This window comes from Enoplosus armatus, chromosome 11 (assembly GCF_043641665.1).
Source record: "Enoplosus armatus isolate fEnoArm2 chromosome 11, fEnoArm2.hap1, whole genome shotgun sequence".
NCBI lineage: Eukaryota > Metazoa > Chordata > Actinopteri > Centrarchiformes > Enoplosidae > Enoplosus > Enoplosus armatus.
This window is the reverse complement of record NC_092190.1, coordinates 11506757-11529492: the sequence shown is the minus strand read 5'-3', so window position 1 is coordinate 11529492 and position 22736 is coordinate 11506757. Positions and strand designations below refer to the sequence as shown.

The window sequence follows — 22736 nt, the reverse complement described above, 5'->3', positions numbered from 1 at the left end:
TCCCATTTATTCCTGTTTGAGTAATGTTCGCTCAAAACTACAGTGCCCAGCTGTTTTAGGAACTTATTTAGCCTTTTTGTGGGTTTTATTTTTCCAACACTTATACAATACGTGCAGTGAAATCCAGAGTGGCATACTCTTGATGCTCTGCTTAAAAGGCTAATAATAATTAGAATGAATACAAAAAAGAATTAGACAAACAAATCTAAGTAATACAAAGATAGAACATTATGAATATAAGTAATGTAACTATTGAAAGAGTATTCATCCTTTATGTTTATTTCTCATACCGGTGGACTGATTTGTCTCATTTGTCCTAGTGTTGTTTTTAAAATACATGTACAGACATAGACACAAGTTCTAATCACACTCAACTGGCACAATGTTTTCACTTGTTAAATTGTTGGGGCGTCGGCCTAATGGTCTAAGGTGCATATCAATTTATCGCATCACACCTGGTTTGATAGCAGCTGGAGACCTTTGTTGCACATCAATCCACTTTCTCCCCTAATTTTGTTGGTGTCTCTACTATCAACTATAGAATAAAGGCAAACATGTCAAGAAAATAAGTGAGAAAGACTGAATATAGGTATAGGATATAGGTATGTGCTTTGTCATCTGCACTGTCATCATTGGTTTTCCTTACACAATGCGACCAGACCTTGGCCTTCCACTAGTGGCCATTATTCCTGCATTTCTGCAGCTTGACACTTATCATGTGGGTCTTTCACATCCACCTTTACAGGCAGAGCTGCTGGCCTGACTGTGAATCCAACAAAAGGAGCCTCACTCATCTCACAAGCCTTGTTATCATGATACATGTCAAATAAATTATTTTTGTTACAGACCAGCTGTGGATTTGCAAGTAAAAGCAAATCCTCAAGGGTCAATGTGCCAATTCTCCAACAATTCAATTCAGAATCAAAACTCAGGAGTCGAGTCTTGCTCTCCAGAGCGTAGATGTTCAAGAGTTGAGTTGATGTTTTTGCATTTGATTTATTTATTTCTCTGGGGCTCCGAGAGTTAAGTCAACCTTCTTCCAAATTCTCAAAACTGAAAGTCCGACTTGAAAACGTTTTGGATTCCTTATAGCCTCCAGTGGTGTTTCGGTAGGTGGTCGGTAAGATAGGTTTAATAAATTCTAAACCTAATCTGGGGAAGGAGCTAAGAGTGTGACAGTCTGTTGAGAATGTGCCTTTTAAAGGGTTTATGCAAATATGCACCTAAAAACTCTCAAATTACCTGCTAATCAATCAGTCTGGAAAACAAGCGCATAATACACTCTGATCCAAACACAAAACACGGATTGTAAAACTAGCGTGTACTTTCTGGAACAGAATTCACATTCAATTCACATCAAACATTTGAGGCTGGAATCATGAATATAATTATGGGAAACAAGAAAACAAACACCATAAACTGCAACGCAATAACAGACAATCCTTTGAGTTTCTGCACCAACAAAATATGAAAGACAGACTCTGAACACGCAGTGATGTTCAGGGTTACGAGAAGGCGAATTCCTAATTGCTTTTAAAGGAGCCAAAACGTCAGTATGTCAAACATGTTAAACAATCATTGTCAGGCTGCAAAGAAAGGCTTCTCTTTGCCTGGGTTGCTGGTTTTGTTCAGAACACAAATTATAACCTTTGTTATTAAGTAGATCTTTGAGTCAAACTAGTTCAGACAATACTAAAATATAGTTACAATTACAGTCAAATATTAGTGTCCACCTCGATAACTTAAACATAAACAAACATAAATGAGAGATGGTCATATTATTGTAACAGTGACAAAACACACATGCATTGTAAATATTTCAGCCAATCCATACTATTTACCATTTAATCAAGTATCTGGAATCTGGATTTGTATTACAAATTAGTCACGTAATTGTAAATAGCCTGAGCTGGAAAGACTACAGTATTGCAGTCATCAGTAAGAATTACCCTCCCAGAAATACATTGATTATTCAACTCAGTAATTACCTCACGTCCTAACTTGTTAGACTTCAGTACCCTACAACCAGTGGTGGGAAATAACTAAGTACAATTTTAAGGTACTTGTACTTTAGTTGAGTATTTCTATTTTATGTTACTTTATACTTCTACTGCACTATATTACAGGAAGGAAATATTGTATTGTTTTTACTCCACTGCTTTAATATGATATTTTTATGCTTCAGTAATAATAATCAAATCATATGATATCATATCACTAAAGGGATCATTACTTTTTCCATCACTGTCTAGCGTAGCTTCCTGTAGCAATTTCCTGCTCAAATTTCAAAACAAGCTCACAACACATGTTCACACTTACCAGAAGAGTCTTTGTCTTTGATAAATATAGGAATATCATATAATATTTTTAAGTCAGAATTTGAGTTGGCAGCTCAGTTGAAGGATTTTTTCCCCCATCTGACAAACCAATTGTTACATTAGAACATCCAGTTAATGTCTTCTAGTCACAAGGAGTCAGCATTTACCACAAACCATTCAACACCTGGTACGCCCCACAGATAGGACCCCACTGGAGTGGATAACTGGAGTGGTGTATGACATCCTATGTGACAGCTGTGAGGAGCACCACATTGATGAAATGGCAACCCCCGGACAAGAGACACTGGAAACAGACAACTTCAGCTGCTGAGTCGGTATACGCCAGAGACCATCCTTGAACAGAGATAGGGGTCAGATAAGATTATTTTGTCAAACTATTGGTTATGGCCCTCATTCTTTATGAGTCATTCTGCTTTTCATACTTTGACATTTTGAGAAAAACGTTCACTCACCTTCGTTGCAGGCACTCGGCGCAAAGATTGGTACGACTCTGAAGTTATTAGCTTAGCATAAAGACTGGAAACAGTTAGCCTGGCTCTGTCCAAAGTTCAAAAATACACTTAGCAGCCCCTCCAAACACAATTCACACTTTACTGGTTGCCTGGTTATGTTTCCGCCTGCTTTATGGTCTTTATACTAAGCTAAGCTAATTTCCTCCTGCCCTCAGCTCCACACTAGCACGAGAGTGGTTTCGATATTCTCATCTAACTCTCAAAAAGAAAGCAAAGAGCATTTACCAAATGTTGAACTATTCCTTTAAGAATCCCATAGAGTATAAAATGTGTATTTATTTGATGGGACGTTGGGAGTACACAACTTCAGAATAAGCCTAACACAACAAGACATAAAAATGTTTAAATCTATTTTTATCAGTGCACTGTATTTAAGAGTGAGTTTGTGATTTGTGCCACAAAAGATCCATATATTATCAAGATAAATATAACACGTGTGCCAGATTATTTTTGGGGCCTCTGTCTAAATTTCACTGAGCTGAATCTAGTGCACAGTCTCATGAAGGTTGTGCCAGATGCCTCGTCTCACTCTTAGCTCAAGTGTCCCACATACAGTGTGAAAGAATTGCTGGTTACACTGCTCTTAGGACTGGCAGAGAAGCAGCAGGTTAGAGGAAAAACACCTCCCAGGAGAAATGATTCAAGGTATTGGAGAGCCAGAGAGCCGAGTAAAGTGAATGCAATTTCAAAAGGGAAATAATGGAGGTCGTGGTGTTTGATGTTCCTATGCTAGCCACGAAAATGACTTGGTTGATGATGGAATCAATCACACCTCCATGGCACTGAATGTTAATGAAGGTATGTTTAGTTTTTTTTTTTGCATTTTTAATAACAGTGTTAACATCAAACCTAGCCATCCATTCCTCAAGACAGAATGAAGTGCAGTCATCTGCAGCCGTGCCGGGTGACAAAGATATTGATATCAGGTGACTGAAGCAATAATATTTGAAATGTGACGGGTGGTGGGGTTTTTTTTGTGCTGTTCGTCTCATGTGTTTTTGTTGTGATGAGTGAACACAAGGTCAAAATGGAGTTTATCCTCTGATATCACCTGCCAGTCCAGACAAGAGAAAAGCTCACTCAAGGTGACATTACTTTGGTGTCTACTCAGCGTGCCACTACATCTTTCATTTCCTATGAGCTAAATTTTACAACTTATCCTTTGACAGGAGGAGTAAACATCTCTAATATGACCCAAGCTGTGATCTTCCCGGGTAAACAAAAGAAAAACCTGCCTCAGCTTCTACGATCCTTGACAATCCCAAAGAAAACAACAAACAAAGCACTTTTTTGCTTTTATATATTTTAAATATTAGACATGAGTCAAAAGCCCTTGAAAAACGCCTTTGAAATTCCTGGGTTTTAAAGAATCAAACTGAATATACAAAAGTATGATAAATTCATTATAAGATGTGTGGTGTTGATGATGACTACATTTCTGTATTCTGTGTGGGATTACGAGAAGGTGAGAGCCATGGAGCAAACGGCGCTTACATAATTAGATGGAAAGAGTGATAATAGATAGTTACAATAGCAGTGTGATTTGGCAGAGCTCAAGACATTTCCTTATTCTTTCTGCAGTGGCACTTTATCTCAGCCCGGGTAAGTTATTTAGTATGCAATGGATCAATCGCCATCCTCAAAAAGTCATTTAAATTAACTTCTTGGGCAGATATCTATCCAGCAAAGTGGCCGACAGAGGCAAGGGACTATCAGAAAATTAAAAAGGACACAACATTTTTCTGTGTGAAATAGAAATGGAACAAAACTGAGCAAAGCATCGGCTACGCAAACATTCCAAGATGTTCCCTAACAGATTGCTTTTTCTTTTTCTTTTTGTCTTTGAAGGTTTTTCTTTTCACAAATCCAAACAATGAGCAGCAGACTTTTTCTCATCATCCTCATTCTGACAACACATTCAGTCTCTCTATTGACAACCGGACCAACAGCCTGGTGATTGTGTCCTATAGCATGCCACTGATACAGGAGTCGTCAAAACCGTGACAGCTAAATTCATATTTCAGTGAAACACTGTCCAACTTATTAATTCTTAATAGGAACTGAGGGTAAAACCCCTGCACTGAGTCTGCCTCTCTCTCTCCTTTTAAATTAAGAGTCCAAAGTGAATGTTTGATTCTCACTAAATAAAAATAAGCCAATGGCCATGCAGTGCATGTCTAATTGCAGATGAAGCATCAAATTAAAATGTCAGGGACTGGTTGGAGAAGCAGTGGCTGCAGAGTCAGTGTTTAAATTTATGTTAGAGATTATGCCATTTTCAAGGAAGGTGTAATTTGTGCAGCAGTATTACTGGAGCAACACCATGTTATTAGTTTTGACAATTCTCAGTCATGTTAATGTCGGGGAGGAAGGAAGACAGCGTGCCACCTAGCGGGATGTGAATAACCCATATATCTCACCACCAATTAGTATTAGGCTGTACTGTACACTGACAGGAAACTAATTCATAAATACTGTAGCAACATGAAAGAGGAGGGAAGCCATCCACAGAAGAAAAATAAACTGTCAGTCCCATACAGATAGGAGAACATCAACGGAGCCTTTCCAATTACTTCAAGGTTAACTGTGAACCACTAATAACTTCAGGGAACCAGAGAAACAAAACATTGTTAGCTAATTACATAAGCAAGTCATTTAGACTGATTGATGCAACATATTATTCTGTGCTCCCTTTCTCTCTCTCTCTCTCTTTCTCTAATTTTCTCTTCCATATACCAGAGAACAGCATAAAGGCTGTGTTTCCTTTGGCAGCTGTCTCCATGACAGCCCACGCTGACACAATGAGACACTCTCCCGGCTCAGCAGTAAACCACAATCAACTGGTGAACAACTGGCACAGATTTATCATCATCAGCTCAGGACCAAAGCTCTCTATATGTGAGCTGACACACTCTGAAGATAGAGAACTGCAGGCACCGCCATCCCTGTTTAAGACAGAGGTCAACCAGTCTGTTACCGAGGTGGGGAAGCAGCAGTCACTCCACGTGTACATTTACGGAGTGATAAACTAAATTAATATTCCTATGGTTGTCAGCCTGATGAGATGAAGCACTCTGTTTTTGAATTGGTTTATATAGACGCCAAGAAACAAAGAGGCTCAAAGGGAGATCATTTATGTTTATTGTTATTTTTTGTCGCCTCTTCTGCCACTGAGGTAACATTCAGAATACTCTGTTCAGTCATGCATGCAATGGTATTTATTATTTATATAGATAGATAATAACAGCTCATCCTGAATACAAGCCCAATTGGGATTTGAGCTTTTGTTGTACAATATTGTAAATATGCTCAATAGGAATGTGAATTAGTTATCCCCAGTGTTTCTATGGAATCATGAATATGATTTACAGTGCAGGCAAAAACTAGAATAGTAATTTGTTTCCATACTGTGGATTTGGTTCTTGGTTCTGTTTAAGATAAAGATTAAAGAATATGCTATTCATGACTCGCAGATGTGCTTCAGCTGAAAATGAGCACTCGATGGTCTGATTGCAGAAGACCCTCAAAGTGTACTCATCCTTTGTTTGTTCACCAGACTTGAATGCAAGGTAGCCATAACCCTCCAGATGATGCCACCATGGATTGAAAAGAAATATTGAAAAATAGCCCTGCACTATACCGCTGTCTGGTAAACTGGTCACTGAAAGCACTATCCATATAATGACAGAAATGAAGTAGCACCAAGGATGTAAAAGCACTGACACATTGTTGCTACATTACATGACGTTACTGTTGAACACAGGCTTCCTGTGACACTCAGCAGAACAAGAGTTCATGAATCACACTTCCCTGCTTCAGCAGAGAAAACATTTCAAGTAGCAATAAACTAAGTATCATTAGCAATGAATTAAATATGCTCCTTAGTTTGTTAAATCATATTGTTCTTTTCACATTTTAGCCAGGCTGCTGTAGATAAACCTGTGGCCCATAAGTGTAAATGATGTTTGGGTAGCCAGTCATTTTTTGAGGTTGTAAAGCATGACGTTTCCCCCTAGTGGTATAAGAACTAAAATAGAACACTTTGGTAATGTTGTTTGGTGCTGCTGTATAGTAGGCTACACACAGCATCTATGATTAATCAGGCAGTAATATCTTAAATAACAAATGAGGATCTATACTTCACTTGTATGGATCTATGTTTGCCTCAGTTTACTCAATATTCTGCACAGAAACAAAACATAACAAATGATGATTGATTTTAGGATAGACAATATATAGTTGCACAACATGTCTACTGTTAGTCCCAACATCACCAGCTTCCCTTTATAGCCTTAGAATAATAAAGCACTTATTAAAGAATGGTTTCCATTTTCACTCGTCTGGGACACTTTTGAACATTTGTAAATTCAGGAAATACCTACAATAATAATGTAAAAACAGTAATGATTGATGGGGCAGCTAGAAGACAACTTTTCCTTTGAAATGGGTTCTTTTTACTATGATGAACTGATGTTAGTGTCTTATTACTTTTCTCTTTCATTATCTGTATCTGACTTTTGAGATACAAAAGAAATCTAGCACATCATATCAAATATATCAAATAAATTACTAAATTCAAACCCTAAGAAGACATCTGTGCTTGCATGCAGCTCCTCATTGTTCCTCATTGTTCATTTTTTAAAAATCTTAGAAATCCCTGTATGCTCAGAGGACAACTATTAGTGGATTCCAAAAAGAAGATACAGAAACACAATTGAATGATGTTCAATCTTGCACTTTTTAATTATAGTGTAGTACTCGTGCAGTGGCTAACCTTAAACAAAAACACATGTGATTTACAGTATAGTATTCTGGTAGCAGATATCCACAGTCAGGGCATAAATCCTTGTTATCAATGACACTCATCTCCACATTTCCATAAAAACATTACAGCTGAAAGAAAATGCTTATATAAAGATAAAATGAGCCATTTATTTGACTATGCATATTCTGAGTAGCCTATATTTCTTAATGTCTGTGACTTAATTTAGAAAGTTTTTTGTAATTTGCCAAAGGATACTTCAGGTGCAGGTCAACTGTAATCGAGTTTCTGCAAGTATTATAAGTGCAACCAAACATTTTAAGTCTACAAAATAACCTATAACTGCATGTCTTTAACATACTAAAGTTCATGTGTGACAAGGTAGCTACTACACAGATAAAACAATGCAATTCAGAATAAAAATAATATCTGGAATTTAAAAGAGATTACTTTCCAAAATATCAAACTACTCCTTTAAATTACTAACCTATGTACTGGCCTGGAAAATTAATAATTAAAGCGAGGTCCCTGTCTGTCAGTGAGCAAACAGAACCCAAAATGTAAAGTTTTCTTTCACAATACATGCATGTCTTGAGGTGACAAAAGACTGAAGTACAGGTCTGTAAAGACCCTCACAGCGGATGTTCTATCTACAACGTATTGTATGTCTAGACAGTAATCACAGAGAGATGACATCCTGTAGTTTAGTAGAAACGGTTGCTTCCACATTTCTCATGTTTTAACTATCCTAAGTATCATACATGGATGTGGGAGTGAACTTGGTTTGATAAAAGTTGTTGTGAATGAAGCAGACAACATCTTAATGGTAAATGAACATAACACGACTTCTCCTTCTAGACAAACTGTCAAGTGGAAAACAAATGATGTTATTTTTCCACACACCAGCCCCACAATTCAAAGCATCCAAAAGTCAATATCCACACTTGGCAGTTGAGACAAAGATGAAGATGAGGTGCGAGAAGTACAAAACATTGCATTGTGGGTCAGCCCTGAAGCACCAAATGACATCGATTCAGAAAGGCTCCATCTTTACATACTTGGTACACTGGGGACTCTGGCGTTTTAAATGTGAAATGCTAAGAGGCCGTAACAACATAATCACAGTCATGCAGTTGGCCATTTGTCAAAAATAGACCGAACACCAACAACAGGTGCGGAGGCTAGAAATGACATGTGCAGATCTGACTCATTTGTCAGTGGACTACTGATGAGCTGAAAACCGGCTCTAAAACACTCATTTTCTATTACCTGGGGAGATTTCAAATGTGCTGTGAGAGCTGCTGCAGGACATAAATGTGAAGCCCATTTGGATATGAATGAACACAGTGTCTGCCAGCAATGGCTATTCAAACAGATACACATTTTATACCAAACTGTGCAGATGAACGTACCTTGTGGCACAAATTGTCAGGTCAATGCACAACTATTTGACCTACAAGGAGCACATAAAGCAATAATGACGGGAATCATATTGTATTGATTGATAAATGCATTTTCCCCCCTCTGTACAATTGGCTATCTGTCAGACCAGTGTACATCACTGGGGGCACAAGTATGACCTTCTTTCTTATTGCTTGCCTTTTGTGCCGCATGGCCTTGAATCCTCAGTGGACCCCATGCCTAAAATAAAGTTAATAACTTTGCAATTTACAAACTGTGGTGACTTTGCAGGCTAGAATTATTACATTTTTCTTTAAAAAGGTGGTCAGGACAACTTAAATATAGTTTTTAAAAATTGTCCTCTATTCATGAGGCATATTGTGGTAACGTGCGAGAATGTGTGTTTAGTGCTTCACAGTTATGCAAAAAGGCATCTAATCCACTCTATTCCAGCTTTTATCACAGCTATCAAAAACCAAAAAAGCAGGTATTTATGCTTATGCAAATGAGCACTGCTCTTAGCCCCCTTTTCCTGCAGATGAACAGAAAACAGAAAAAAAAAAATGGCTCTGTCTGCCATCAGCTTCCACTGATAGCTCTTCCTTGGCAGCAGTTTTGGAAACTATTTATTTTCTCTTCAGGACTGGCCCTTAGATGGCTATTATGTAGTTGGTAACAACCCTTTACTCGTGCCTCATTTGCTTTCATACATCACAGGCTCATTTGGAGTGACCTTAAAAATAACGAGGACAGAACAGTGTGACAAACTTGTGCATGAGCAGATGAAAATCAGCAGGTATTTTTGTATTGTTTAACATGTATGTATTCAGTTAGCCTCTCTGTTAGTGAACTTGAGAGCAGATTCTGAAATGTTGATGAAAAGCGATATTAAAGCAGGCCCTGTGCATTTGAAGTTGTTGATGAAAACCCTACTTCCCCATGGACACCATCCCTTGATTGAGAGATGTATTTAATTGATTTTTATCTTGCATAATTCTGTTACAGATTTTCTGGTTTCTGCTCTATTTTTAGAGATGTAAGAAAATAATGTACATTTCGATAATCTGTAGGCTACAGCTACATATGAAAGCTCAACAACTAACCGTCAGTATTCAGGGTGATGTTTGTCAGTGTTGGATATGGTTTTTAACCTCATCAGCGCCTCATCAATAAATCATTCGGGACCAGAGACAGTTTGCACTTGCCCCACATATTCATGGTTGAATTAAACTTAATAGTGATCAGCTCTGCATATTCGATAGTTAGGCAAGCAAGTGCCTTATCAATGTCAGTTACATGAGGAAACTGTATTCCATAATGTGTATATTTTGTCCCACTTTTTTTCTAAGTTTATATATAAGAGCTAAACATTTGCTCCCCATAGCAACAAATGACAGGGATTTGTCAAGCAAGCTAGTACTCGCTGTACTGTGTTGCGTACAGTGATGTAAATTATTTAGAAGAGTTGAGGCAGGTGTGACAGCACCCAGTCGTATTTTGTAGGAATAATGGTTTATACTTTATTTTCCACTTGAGTACCAGCTCTCCTCTCTCATTTGCATGCACGAAACTCAACCGAGCAACCTAGGCGTCTTCAAAGCCAGTCTCCCAGGTAATGGAGCAGCTTGAGATTTTACATCTGATCATCTCTGACTGGATTCTTGATCATGTAGATTCAAAACTGGGGGACGAGTTCTACATGTTTACAAATTCAGACTTGAGTTTCGACAAGCAAGGGAATGATATTCAATCTTCAAAATGCAACATTTCTCAATTGAATTTGGTTTTTGTCTGATCTCACTGTATTAGTCATAACACGGTGTCTGAGGAAATTGTTTGACATTTTTCATTATTTAATCACACTTTTATTGGAAAAAGAAATAACCAGTGTGCATCGTAGAATACAGGACAGTGAAACAAATAAGCATTATATATCTTATAATAATTCCTTTCAACTAAAACAAATATGTACAACCACATAGTTTTACAAATTCTTACATCTTCCAGATACATCTCAGGTAGCTTAACAACACAGTGTTTAAAAGATAGTTGCAACCTCTAATGCTGTAGCCACGGTTACAATATTTGGACTCTGCTGGTGGATTTCAGCACCTCCCACACCAGCCTCACGCTGTTGCTGGGGGAAGTAAGATGGGAGGGTCCCGGTCCTGGAGAAGCTCTGCATGCTGCTCCTTGATTTTGGCCGATTTGTGCCGTAACCAGAGTCCTTCCAAAAGTGGGGATAGCCATGAGGATTGTTGAAGACTGGAGCTGGGGAGAAGCCCATTGTGTATGCATTGTCTCTGAGGGCTCTGAAGCTCTGTGGTGGAATTGCACAGTAGGTGCTTTGGCAATCCCCAGACAAGCTGTTAGTGGTGCTGGATGAACCTGAAATAAAAGTGATAAAAATAAGGATGAGAAATTGTGGATGCAGATATTACGTTACCACCATTTATCATTTGTGTCATTCTGGTGAATATTTATGTTTAATTCAGTAGTGTGTGATGTCAAAACTTAAGAGTGGAAAACTCACTTTTTAGCCTTGGCTGGAAGGTACTGAAGTTCTTCTTGCCTCCGTCGCCGCTGATATCAGAGTCACTGTCGTTAAAGTCGCTGTCCCCTTTGCCACTGTCCTTCACGCTCAGTTGGTCAGTGTTGCCGATGCCACTGCGAATAAAATCAACAGATACAGTATGAGCCACCGCTGCACCACATTAGCTTGATTATTGATGTGTGTTTTGTTTTTTGTTTTTTTACATACAAGGCCTGTCTCTATCCTACCCATCTAACCTCATTCCACAGGAATGCCACAAGCAACAAAATGCATGCACGGTGCATGCTAAGTACCTTTCTGTGTTCAGTGAGATTTTGACTGCGAATAAAGCACACACTATCTGAGAAAAGAAATTACATTTAGTTGTCTTACCTCACTTGCAAGCAGTATTTGTCACCTTGCCACACAGATGTTGCTTGGAAATGCTTGGAGGGCAGGAACATCTAAGGGAACAAACAAAATGACAGCAGAGAGCTTAGTTTCCATTTCTGGCACAAAGATCAAGGCAGCACTCTGGAACATCATATGCATATGAAAATAAAAGATGAAAAAAATGCTCTTGTAGTTGACTCACCTTTGTCTCTGAGTCCCTACTCCTCTCCTCATACAGGCAGGAATCATCCAGAGAGGAAGAGGTCCTCTCGTGGAAGAAGCCTCGCTGGCCGGTGTATATGTTCGGTTCTGTTGAGCCCAGCATGGGCATGGGCCTGCCGTCAAACAGGCTGTGGCACACGTCTCTCTTGGGTCCACGGTTTCTGCCCCCACGGCTGAGTTTGCATGTGGCAACAACAACCACTATTGCAATCAGCAACAATGCGCAACCCCCAGCGAGCATAATAATGACAATTAGCGAGCCGTCCAAGCTGGTGCCTTCTCCATCACTTGACCGCAACACAATGACAACTTGGTCTTCAGAGGGCTCCGTGTCTGAGATGACAAACCTAATAGTGGCGCTGCTGGAGAGCGGGGACCTGCCATTGTCACTCACGGCGATTTTCATTTCCAGCACGTCTCCAATTTCAGCTGTCAGCCATTGTTTTAAAGCAATCTCTCCTGTGTCTTTGTTCATTGTGAAAAGCTTTGGGTCACCTTGTACAATTTGGTAGCAGAGCTTGCCATTCACTCCCTCGTCCTCATCTTCAGCTGAGACACGGAGGGCAAGATAGCCGGCAGGTGCATTAAAAGGCAGAGGGATGTCAGCAGAGTCGTTCAGTAGTACAGGGAAGGTGAAGTATGGATAATTGTCATTCTGGTCCACAACTTTAATTCTGATTGTTGATGTGCTGGAAAGGGAGGGGGAACCTCTGTCTGCGGCTTGGATGACCAGCTCAATCTGCTGAAGAGTCTCATAATCAAAAGACCTCAAAGTATACAAAGACCCTGAGAGGGAATCCACAGACACATAAGTGGACACTGGAGATCCTCCTGGCACCTCTGACTCCATGAGTTGGTAAGAGACTTTGGCATTCTTTCCCACATCAGGATCTCGGGCAACAACAGTGGTTACATATGAACCTGGAATGTTGTTTTCCATGACTGAAACTTCATAAAGTGACTTACTGAAGAGAGGGGGGTTGTCATTCTCATCTGTTACACGGATGGTGTATTGTCTGACAGTTTTGAAGGGTGGGCTTCCCAGGTCTTCTGCAACCACAGTCAGGTTATACTCTGGGATCTTCTCTCTGTCCAAAGTAGTGCTGGTAATAATCATGAAAGAGTCCCCATATGCCTGCTGGAGGGTGAAATGCTCGTGCCCGAGCAGGCTGATGCGCACGTACCCGTTGGAGCCAGAGTCTCTGTCCGAGGTGCTGATCAGAGCGACGAAGCTCTCCGCAGCTGCAGCTTCTGTGATGTAGGCGACTCCGTCACTGCTGGAGGTCATCGGTTTGATGCTGATTTCAGGTGCATTGTCGTTCACGTCCACGATATCTATCACAACTTTGCAGCTGGATGGGACGGAGTTCGCGCCTGAATCTGAGGCTTTGATGTTCAGCTCGTATGACCTCCTTTTCTCAAAATCAACCAGCGCCTTCAAGGTCACGTCCCCGGAATAAGGGTCGATGTGGAAAAGACGTCCAGTCTCTGGCGATAACCCGTCAGCAAACGCGTACATCACCTCGCCGTTAACGCCGTCGTCGGGGTCAAAAGCGTGCACTTTGAGAACTCGGTGACCCACCGGAGAGTCTTCATTCAGCTCCACCTTCAGCGAGCTGTGTTCAAACGTCGGGCTGTTGTCGTTAAAGTCCAGCACTTTGATTTTTACAACCATCGACCCGGACTTTGCAAGCACTCCTCCGTCAGTTGCAATGACTTCGATTGTGTAGGAGTCCTCCACCTCCCTGTCGAGCGCCCGCACCAGCACCAGTTCAGCAAACTTCACTCCATCCTCCCGATCGCGCACTTCAATGGCAAAGTGACTAGAGGGGGAGATGTTGTAGCTCTGAATGTAGTTTTCACCCACGTCCTGGTCGAGAGCAATCTGCAGTGGGAATCTGGAGTCCAGGGGAACATTCTCCACAATCTCCAGCTCCGTCTCGTTGCGGGGAAAGTGGGGAGAGTGGTCGTTGATGTCTTTTACCTCGATCTCCACGTGGATGAGTTGGAACTTTTCTCTGGAGAAGGCCACAATGTCGAAGGTGATGAAGCAGCGCGGAGACCTGGGGCAGAGCTGCTCTCGATCAATCACTTCTGCAACACTCAGAAGTCCGTCATTCTCCCTCATTTGAATCACAGAAGAGTTGTTTTCTTGCATGAAGCGGAACGACGTGTCAGGGTCATCAGCTGGATCAATCTTTAAATCTTGAGACAAATTCCCTATCTCCGTCCCCGGCGCATCTTCTTCATAGGTGAAATACCTTGTGGTTGTACACTGAACCGTGTATAAACATAAAGCAAGCACCATGCACAATCCAACTCCTGCAAACTTGCAAAATCCCATGTTGAGGGGGTTACAAAATGCTGCTCAAAAAAGTCATAAATGATGCAAACAATCCTCCACTTGTGATATGTCGGGTCGAATCACAACTGTGTTAAACTGTGACTTTGCTGTGGGACTATAAGCCCCGGTCTATGCAAATAGCCTGCTCCATTGACCAATGGCCTTCCAGTGCACCAACAGGGAGACATTTGGCTCTGCAGCAAACTGCTGTTCACTTTTGTTGGGTGCAAATGGTTTATTAGATAAACTGATTGTGGAGCTTTAATCAGGCTGATAACAATGTTACTTAAATAAATCTGCACATGACAATTAATTAACTAACTGAATCACTTAGAGGACTGGATTTAATAGGACTACATGCCATCAGAGCAAGTTGAAGTCTAACTGTTGAGAGCCTGAAGCACTGATTGGTTGTGTTAGCCAGTCAGTTACAGGAAATTATGCAGAAGCTGGGGTGGAAAGAGATAAAAATGCAAGAGGAAAAACCCACATGTCAGTGTAATTATAATTGCTGATAATTGCTGCAAAAGTAAACAAGGGCTCACAACATCAGAAACTGTCATGAGCACCATCGGAATAAAACATTAGTGGAAGAAGTTCTGAAATTCTTTTCTTTGAGTTGAAGCATCAATAATAAAAATTCTTAGTTACAAGTCCTGCATTCAAAATTACTAAAATTAAAATGTACTTAAGTATTCTAATAAAATATTGCAGAATGGCTGCTCTCAGAGTGTTCTAGTTTATATTATATTATTGGATTGTTTTTAATGATGCATTAATGAGTAAGCAGCATTTTAATGTTGTAGTTGGTCAAAGTGTAGCTAGGTTTTAACTATTTTCTTGCTGGGTTCGTTTAATCTATAACAATGTATCATATTATGCATACAGTGCATACGTAGGTTTATCATCTAACTAACTAGTTAACTAGTAACTATAAGTAAATGTAGTGAAGTTAAAAATACATTATTTCCCACGGAAGAAGTGGATGTCTAATATGGCATAAAATGGAAATACTCAAGCAAAGAAGTACCTAAAAATATAGTTCAGTACAGTACTTAATTAATGCACTTAGTTACTTCCCATGACTGCAAAGAAAACTGGACGAAACATCTAATAATGGAGGATCCCAGACTTTTATTGTTATTCATATGCAACTATTATAATCACAAAGTCTCCTCAAAATCTTTGTCCTGACATTTAGGCTTAATAAAACCGAAACTATGAATCCATAAATATGTATTCTACTACTCCCTTCTTCTCTCAGTCATATCTATCCATGTAAACATTGCCCATAAATGATCAGCATAACTAAGTAAATCTTTCTTTCTGTTGTGCAGCTGTACACACCATCTCATCTGTTCAAATAGCGGAGGAGGAATTTCAATGTAATGCGGTAAAGAAAACCCACAAAGCCAGACAAGTGTCATTTGATTAGTGCTGTGTTTTGGACACCCACAATGTTAATTACACATAGAATATCATTGCAGCTCTGTGTTATAGGAAAACATGACTGCATAATCAAGACCATTTGTATTGTAATAAACACTCAAATGCACTTAATTTACCCTTTTCAACAATAGTTCTAAAACAACAGCCTTGAAAGTCAGAATAAAGAAGTCAGGAGAATAAACTACAGTGAATGAATCCCCTCCCACCTCAAAGACACACACAAACAAACACACACACACCAGCAACAGCTCCCATAGTGATAACAAAAGAGTATGAGTCAACCAGACCATTGTCAACCATATGGGTGATTAGCTTCTGCTGATTAAAAGGTGTCTAGGGCCCTTCAAAGGGCTCTTGACACCTCACAAAAGTTTCAGTTAAATCTGTCTGAGCCCCCAAGAGGGCACATACAGGAAGGTGTTAAAAAGCACACAATAAACAGTCACATAGAGAGCAGCGCTGCTTGTGATAAGGACAAGGAGCTCTGTGCTGTCAAAGAGTTTTAAGCCCCATTTTGCTTATATACTAAATGTCCATCCATCCATCCATTTTCTGCCGCTTATCTGGGGTCAGGTCGTGGTCGCAGCAGGCTAAGCAAGGTGGATCAGATGTCGCATGTTTTCCAGCTCCTCCTGAGGGATCCCGATGGATTTCCAAGCCACGAGAAGCGACTCCCTCCCAACCCCGATGGAGCATTCTAACATTTTCCTTTTTCCCCTTTTTTTTTTTAAATGGGGACCACCATCCCAGTCTGCCATTCCACAGGTACTATCCCTAACCTTTGTGCAACATTGAAGAGGTCAATATGTCAAAGTGTCAGCCAAGACAGCCCAACAATCTTAACTACACCTGGTGCCTTGCCATTTAAAATCTTCTTAGCTACCTCAGAGACCTGTCAGGGATATGGGTGAGGCTTCCTCTGAGTTTTCAAACTTGGCCTCCTCCAAAGAGGACCTGTTGGTTGGGTTCTGGAGATCCTCAAAGTGCTTTTTCCAGCACTCAACAATATCCCCAGTCATGGTCAGCAGTTATATATATATAGTTATATAATACAGCCTCAGCCGAGCCCTGCTTTCCCTTCCTGACAGTTTGCCAGAACTTCTGTGGGGCCACCAAGTGCTTTTCAATAGCCTGCGTCCAGGTGTCCAAGACATACGGCAGCGGAGCTGATCATGTCGATCTTTGGCCTAAATTGTACTAAGGTACAGTTATGAATGCTATGATCGAACATGGTATTTGTTATGTCCAATCCATGACTAGCACAGAAGTCCAATAGCAAAGCACCGCTCAGGTTCAGATAGGGCAGGCCATATTTAGCACATGTCAAAATCAATTTTCACATATACTAAATCTGAAAACTGATTTTTTTTTTCAGATAATGTTGCCTGCTATTCTTGGCAAGCATACCCAGCAGTGTGAACAAAAAACAAACTGTTGAAACACTTTCTAGCAGAGTAGGCCAATTTAGAATGCATGCTATTGAAAGCTGCAGTATTTACATATTGAACTTGGAACGTGCTTCAGTCGGATCACACTACAGCAGAAGTGGATGTTAAGAGTTTGTTCTCAAATCCACAAGGCACCAAACCGGCAAGTGTTTTTTACCCAATTGCTGAAGCCAGTATTATGCCACAAATCATTAAATCAACTTAAATTAGTTTAAATCGTTAATCTTGGAAGTGCAATAGCGTTGCATCATCACTTGTGGTACTCAATGCTGAGAAATATTCTGATGTTGAGTTAAGTATAAATATGAAATGTTGCCTCTCTCATAATCTACTCCTTTCTTGGTTATTTTTATTTGCTCTCAATCTCTATTTTCATCCTTTGTCAAAAACAAGATCACGCTGAACATATGAACACTGAGCCAGGAGGGGATCAAACATAAGATACTTTTCTGCCATTACCAGACACACAAAGCCTTCAGCACAATAGTCCCATGCTGGCTGGGTGTTGAAATCCAGGATTTTATGGCTATGAGGAGTCAGAAGGAAATGCAGAATTATTAGCCAAATTAGTTGTTTGCCTCTAAGAGGATTACACTTTAATCTTATCAAATGTCTCACGCACTCAACCACTTTGTGTTTCAACGGGTTCAAGGTAACAAGCAGCTGTAGATGAAAATATTTCAGTCTAACATGAAAGACATAATGATTAAAAAAGCAGCTGTACAGATAGTGATGACTTGATGATTTTCTTTATGTATCCTATGTTGTGTTTGAACTAACTGCCTCAATATAAAACACCACCTACTCATGTCTAAAGTATTTTCCTGATCAATACATCACTACAAGGTCACCAGAGGTCTGGCCACAAACAAAGCCTGGCTAACACAGGAGTGATACTTGTTTGTCACTTAAGTCAGGTGATTAACGCAGATCACGGCTTGATTAAGACGTGTGTGGTGACAGTAAGAGCATTACAGCAGATTAATGGGTTTGGCCATCTGTTCTCTCACTGAGGTGATTTTAATTAATGGTAAGAATATTGTTAATCTTGCCTTGGCAGTCGCCATCACAGTAATCACAGTGATGGTCAGAAATCAGTCTGATGTCAGCCAGCCTCTGACATCAGTTGAAGGCCATTTGAAGATTGCGTCGTCTGCATCTCACACGCCACCAGGTAGGAAGGCAGGGAAAACATTTGGTGACACTGGGAGCAGTAATCCTGGCATATGCCACTGGGAACAAATGTCTCAAAGGCCCACCTTTTGGATAACAGCCACCATGTCACCCACTGCTAGAAAATTGTCAGCCAGGTTTTTATTTTTTCTATAGTTTTCAGGTTCCCAATTCTCAGTAAAATACTTAGATAGATACTAGATATGGTAAAATGTAGAAAATGATTTTATAAAATTGCTATTTTTATATGTTATATTGTTTTCTATTTGGTATATTTTACAGTCTAATTTTGTACAGTTACCCTGTGGGGCTTTTGTAACAACACCAAAATATGCAGTCACAGTGATCAACAGGTGAACTGGGAATAGTTTTATTTATGAGTTTGGTTTGTCTCAGTGGCACAGATACAGGGTAGAACCTCATACAGTGTACACAGACAAATGACAACATAAAAAATGAGCATGAAAGCACAAACAAGCTACATACATGACACAGAATAAAAAACACTAATCAGCTACATTTCCATAACTGTTCTGGCTCGAGTTGGTGACAACAACAGAGACTGCTGTGTTACATGTTACTCCATCTACTTAAATGACAGTTATGACATGCGAATGTAGTATGTTGTATGTTGTCACAGATGTCGCATGTACACATTCACGCTCTGATGGAATCTGAAAATCATCATTTCATCATCCTATCAACTGTTCCACAACTTACTTCTGCCAACACCAAGGGTTTAAATAAAAAAAAATATATATATATATACACACATTTTAATTGAAAACACACACAAAACCATACTACCATACCTATTCTGATCTATGGTACGTTTAAACACCTGTAAATATTCTGGTACCTGGTCATTTAGTAACTTACACGCCCCGCTGCTAAATACCTAAATGGATTCCTTTGATAACAATACAACCTTGAGGAGAGATAGACTTGTATTCATGACACAGCGTTTATTAAATTTAGATAGGCACAGACTTTTTGCTAAGGCTGGAAACTCATCCAGCCATTTTCAGGCCGGGCCCTTATCAGTTTCCTCATCTCACTTTAACCTTAGGTGCTCTAATAAACTGGGGGTATACATGTCACTGCTCTGGCCGTGAGGGTCATGTGGAGGGTTTAATCGCGGCCATTTGGGCTGTCTGAAAGGCAGATAAAACAAGATTATCCTGTGCTTGGTATTGGCCCTTGGTGAGACGAGAGGGTGGAAGCATGTGAGCAGCAGCTGTGGAGGTGCCAAATACTCAGACTGGCTATTGGTCTCTGTTGCTTTTGGCACCTCCTGCGGCGTTACAGGCACAGATAACCCCCCAACCACAGCTCATCCTCACAGCTCTCCAACTGATTACAACTGGCCAAATGTTTAACATACTGTCCCTAATCACACTTAGCATTCTGTCACAATATGCTCCTAAATAGCTTTTAGGACCATATAAATCACATAGGTACTTGTAGCCTTGATGTTATTAGGTCTAATTGTTTTTTCTTCCTGTTAGTTTTTCTTTTTTTGCCTTTTTAGATCTGTAACTAATGCTTTCAGATCATTTCAGGAGGGATGAAATCTCTTTTGCACAGATACTGAATTTAGGACATGTGAGGGGCAACTTAAAAAGATGTATTTGTAAAACAAAGATCAATTATGGAAATAAATGCATAACATAAGAAAATCATAAAAATGCCTTACTATTTTATGATAAATTAATTAGTCTATTAGGGCCAAGCATGAATAATACAGGGCTTCCTGTAATAAGATCTCAGTGGACTCTACATGTTTTAAACAAATCCAGAACATTAATATGGATGCCGTGTAAACATGTTTCTAGGATTTTTTCATGTTGGCCACAAAAGGCTGAGTCTATTAAGAAATTTGGAGAGACAGATTTTGTTGTTTAAATCTCCTAAAAGCCGAAGCAGATCAAAAGAGGCATTAGTATTCAGAGACAAACCATGTTTGGCTGAGGTTCCTCTACCCCCACTCAACTCCAACCATTCCCCACTGTGTAACTAATGCTTGCTGCCTGAGAACGATTGGAACAACAGTTGCTAGCTGCACTTCATTATGCAGAAGCATTTTTGAATAAGCTTTGACCATATGTACAAACAGGTATGCCACCGCTGCACACATTTGTCATTATAATTTAAGCGCTGAGTGAAAAACACAAAATCCTGCCGCACCACCGTTAACAAAATACCTGCTAAAGAATCATAATGACAAACAAAGCAAAACAGGTTTCAGAATTGAGGCCAGTCATTTCAAAATGGGGAGTCAACCCTAAAGGCTTGGATTAAAACCAGGGATGAGAGTGCCATCTACAGGTTGAAACTTTGCCATGTTAACATCAGATGACTTGCAAGCAATGACACACCCTGAATGCATGTGCACTTTTACATCAAATACTTTTCACACAGACACAGTTCAGCAACTCTCCCACTAATAAAGGATACATCAATATTTGAACCACCTGTTTGAGGGAACACAAAGTCTTGACTTGGAGGATCTAGCAGGCTAATTAGAGCAGAGATTAGCAACCTCAAAGTAGAGCACCAAACAATTGGATTCTACTTGAAATCAGCTCCCCTCCTCTTAGTGTGAAGTGTGGTCTTGGTGTGTGCTTTGTACTTTCTGTTGGTGAAGGATCCACTATGGGTTCCAATCCAATTATGATGACTACTTCACATTTCATGCTTCATATTGAATTTCACTGCCTTAAGCTACATGGATGAGGGCCCCAAAAGATCAGCAGGCCTGCACATTAACCTCCAAGTGATATTTTGCGTGTGATGATTGCAGGCGCATATTTGACTTGACACATCCCTATCCAACTTTCACTTTGATTTTCATTTTCCACGTCACCGCTGAACTGGTCATTGTAGATACTACAGCTACTGGAAATCTCCTTGTTTCAGTGCGTCTGCAGCGATGATCTACACATTTGCAATCCATATTCCCGTGGCTTGTTGGCTGTTGCCTGTTACTATATCAGGTGAGGTAAATAAGAATTTGCTTGGTAGTCCAGGCTGTGAATAAATTTGATTCTCTCTTGGACGGGTATATTATTCAAAGCAGGGAAGATTAAGTATAGCCTCCTCGCTTGTGTGTGTGTGTGTGCACATGTAGAAATGTGTATGCATGAGTATATTTATATGTGCCTGTGTGTGTGTGTGTGTGTGTGTGTGTGTATGTCACTGCTAATTTGTGCCTTTTCAAGGACCAGGTCCCTCTCTCCTCCTCTTCCTTGAATACATTTCACATCTCCATATTGCCATCCTAGAATGTCGCCTCCTTGAAGCAATTTCCTCTCAGCCATTATCTGATGGGTGAGAACTGCTTCCCATTGGCAGGTGCAGATGACACTTGGGCTGGGCAGGAGCTGGCTGTTAAACGTGGGACTGGCTCCTTACCAAGCTCCAGTCTGCCTGGTCCTGACAGCCCCCACAGGGCTGGCCACTGGGGGCGGACTGTTGGGCCAACTGGCCACTGAGGGGTGTAATCACTCCCTCTGACATATTTGGCACAAGCTATCCATTTGCTCCACGACAGAGAGGCCTGTGTGAGCGTCTTGCTTAATCCTGTTAGGCCAGGAGATGGCAACATTGAGGTGGGAGATGCACATATGAAACGCTTATCATCACACGTATAATATGAGAGGCCAAAAAAAGCAAGTATGGATTAAACAGTCATGGCAATTTATTAAAAACCTTATGAAATAACCCAATCCAATGCAACACAGGAGTATTCCCACTTAATGGTCCTCTATTATGTTGTATTAGATTTTGTTTTATTCCCAAGATAAGATACAATAACACCACAAAATATGACCCAAAATAAGTAAACATGACACTTTATAAGCTTCACAAATATAGTGTAAAGCCTGTTGCAGGGCTATAACACTTAATTGCATTATATTTAACAGTAGGTGGACACACACTCTGTGTATACTGTATATTAAGGGTACATATTCACAGATCAAAGCCTCTTAAAATGAAAATGGTTAAATATGCTGAATAGAGATGACACTCCCTTATTTTTCTGCCTTTGCTCAAAAGAGTTTACAATTAGGAATGCAAAATTGCAACAAAGGCACTGAAGAGGATGCCTACGGTGTATAGTGTGTGTGCGTGCGTGTGTGTGTGTGTGTGTGTGTGTG

General features: G+C 40.1%; 1 protein-coding gene across 1 annotated transcript; it reads right to left on the bottom strand.

Annotated features, from left to right (window-relative positions):
* Positions 1-11052: 11052 nt before the first annotated feature.
* Positions 11053-22095, bottom strand: pcdh8 (protocadherin 8). Its single transcript, XM_070915010.1, has 5 exons — positions 21991-22095; positions 12143-14437; positions 11941-12011; positions 11548-11681; positions 11053-11402 (listed from the first exon to the last, which is right to left on the bottom strand). Exons 1-5 carry the CDS (start codon positions 22093-22095, stop codon positions 11053-11055), a joined length of 2955 nt encoding a protein of 984 aa, XP_070771111.1.
* Positions 22096-22736: the final 641 nt, after the last annotated feature.

Bases quoted from the DNA above. Each gene is read 5' to 3' on its own strand.
- pcdh8 (XM_070915010.1), bottom strand. From the start codon at position 22,095: ATGTCAGAGGGAGTGATTACACCCCTCAGTGGCCAGTTGGCCCAACAG. The intron at 14,438-21,990 runs GTAAGGAGCCAG...TACACGGTTCAG, and splicing joins ACCAGGCAGACTGGAGCTTG to TGTACAACCACAAGGTATTT. The intron at 11,682-11,940 runs GTAAGACAACTA...TTTTATTCGCAG, and splicing joins AAATACTGCTTGCAAGTGAG to TGGCATCGGCAACACTGACC.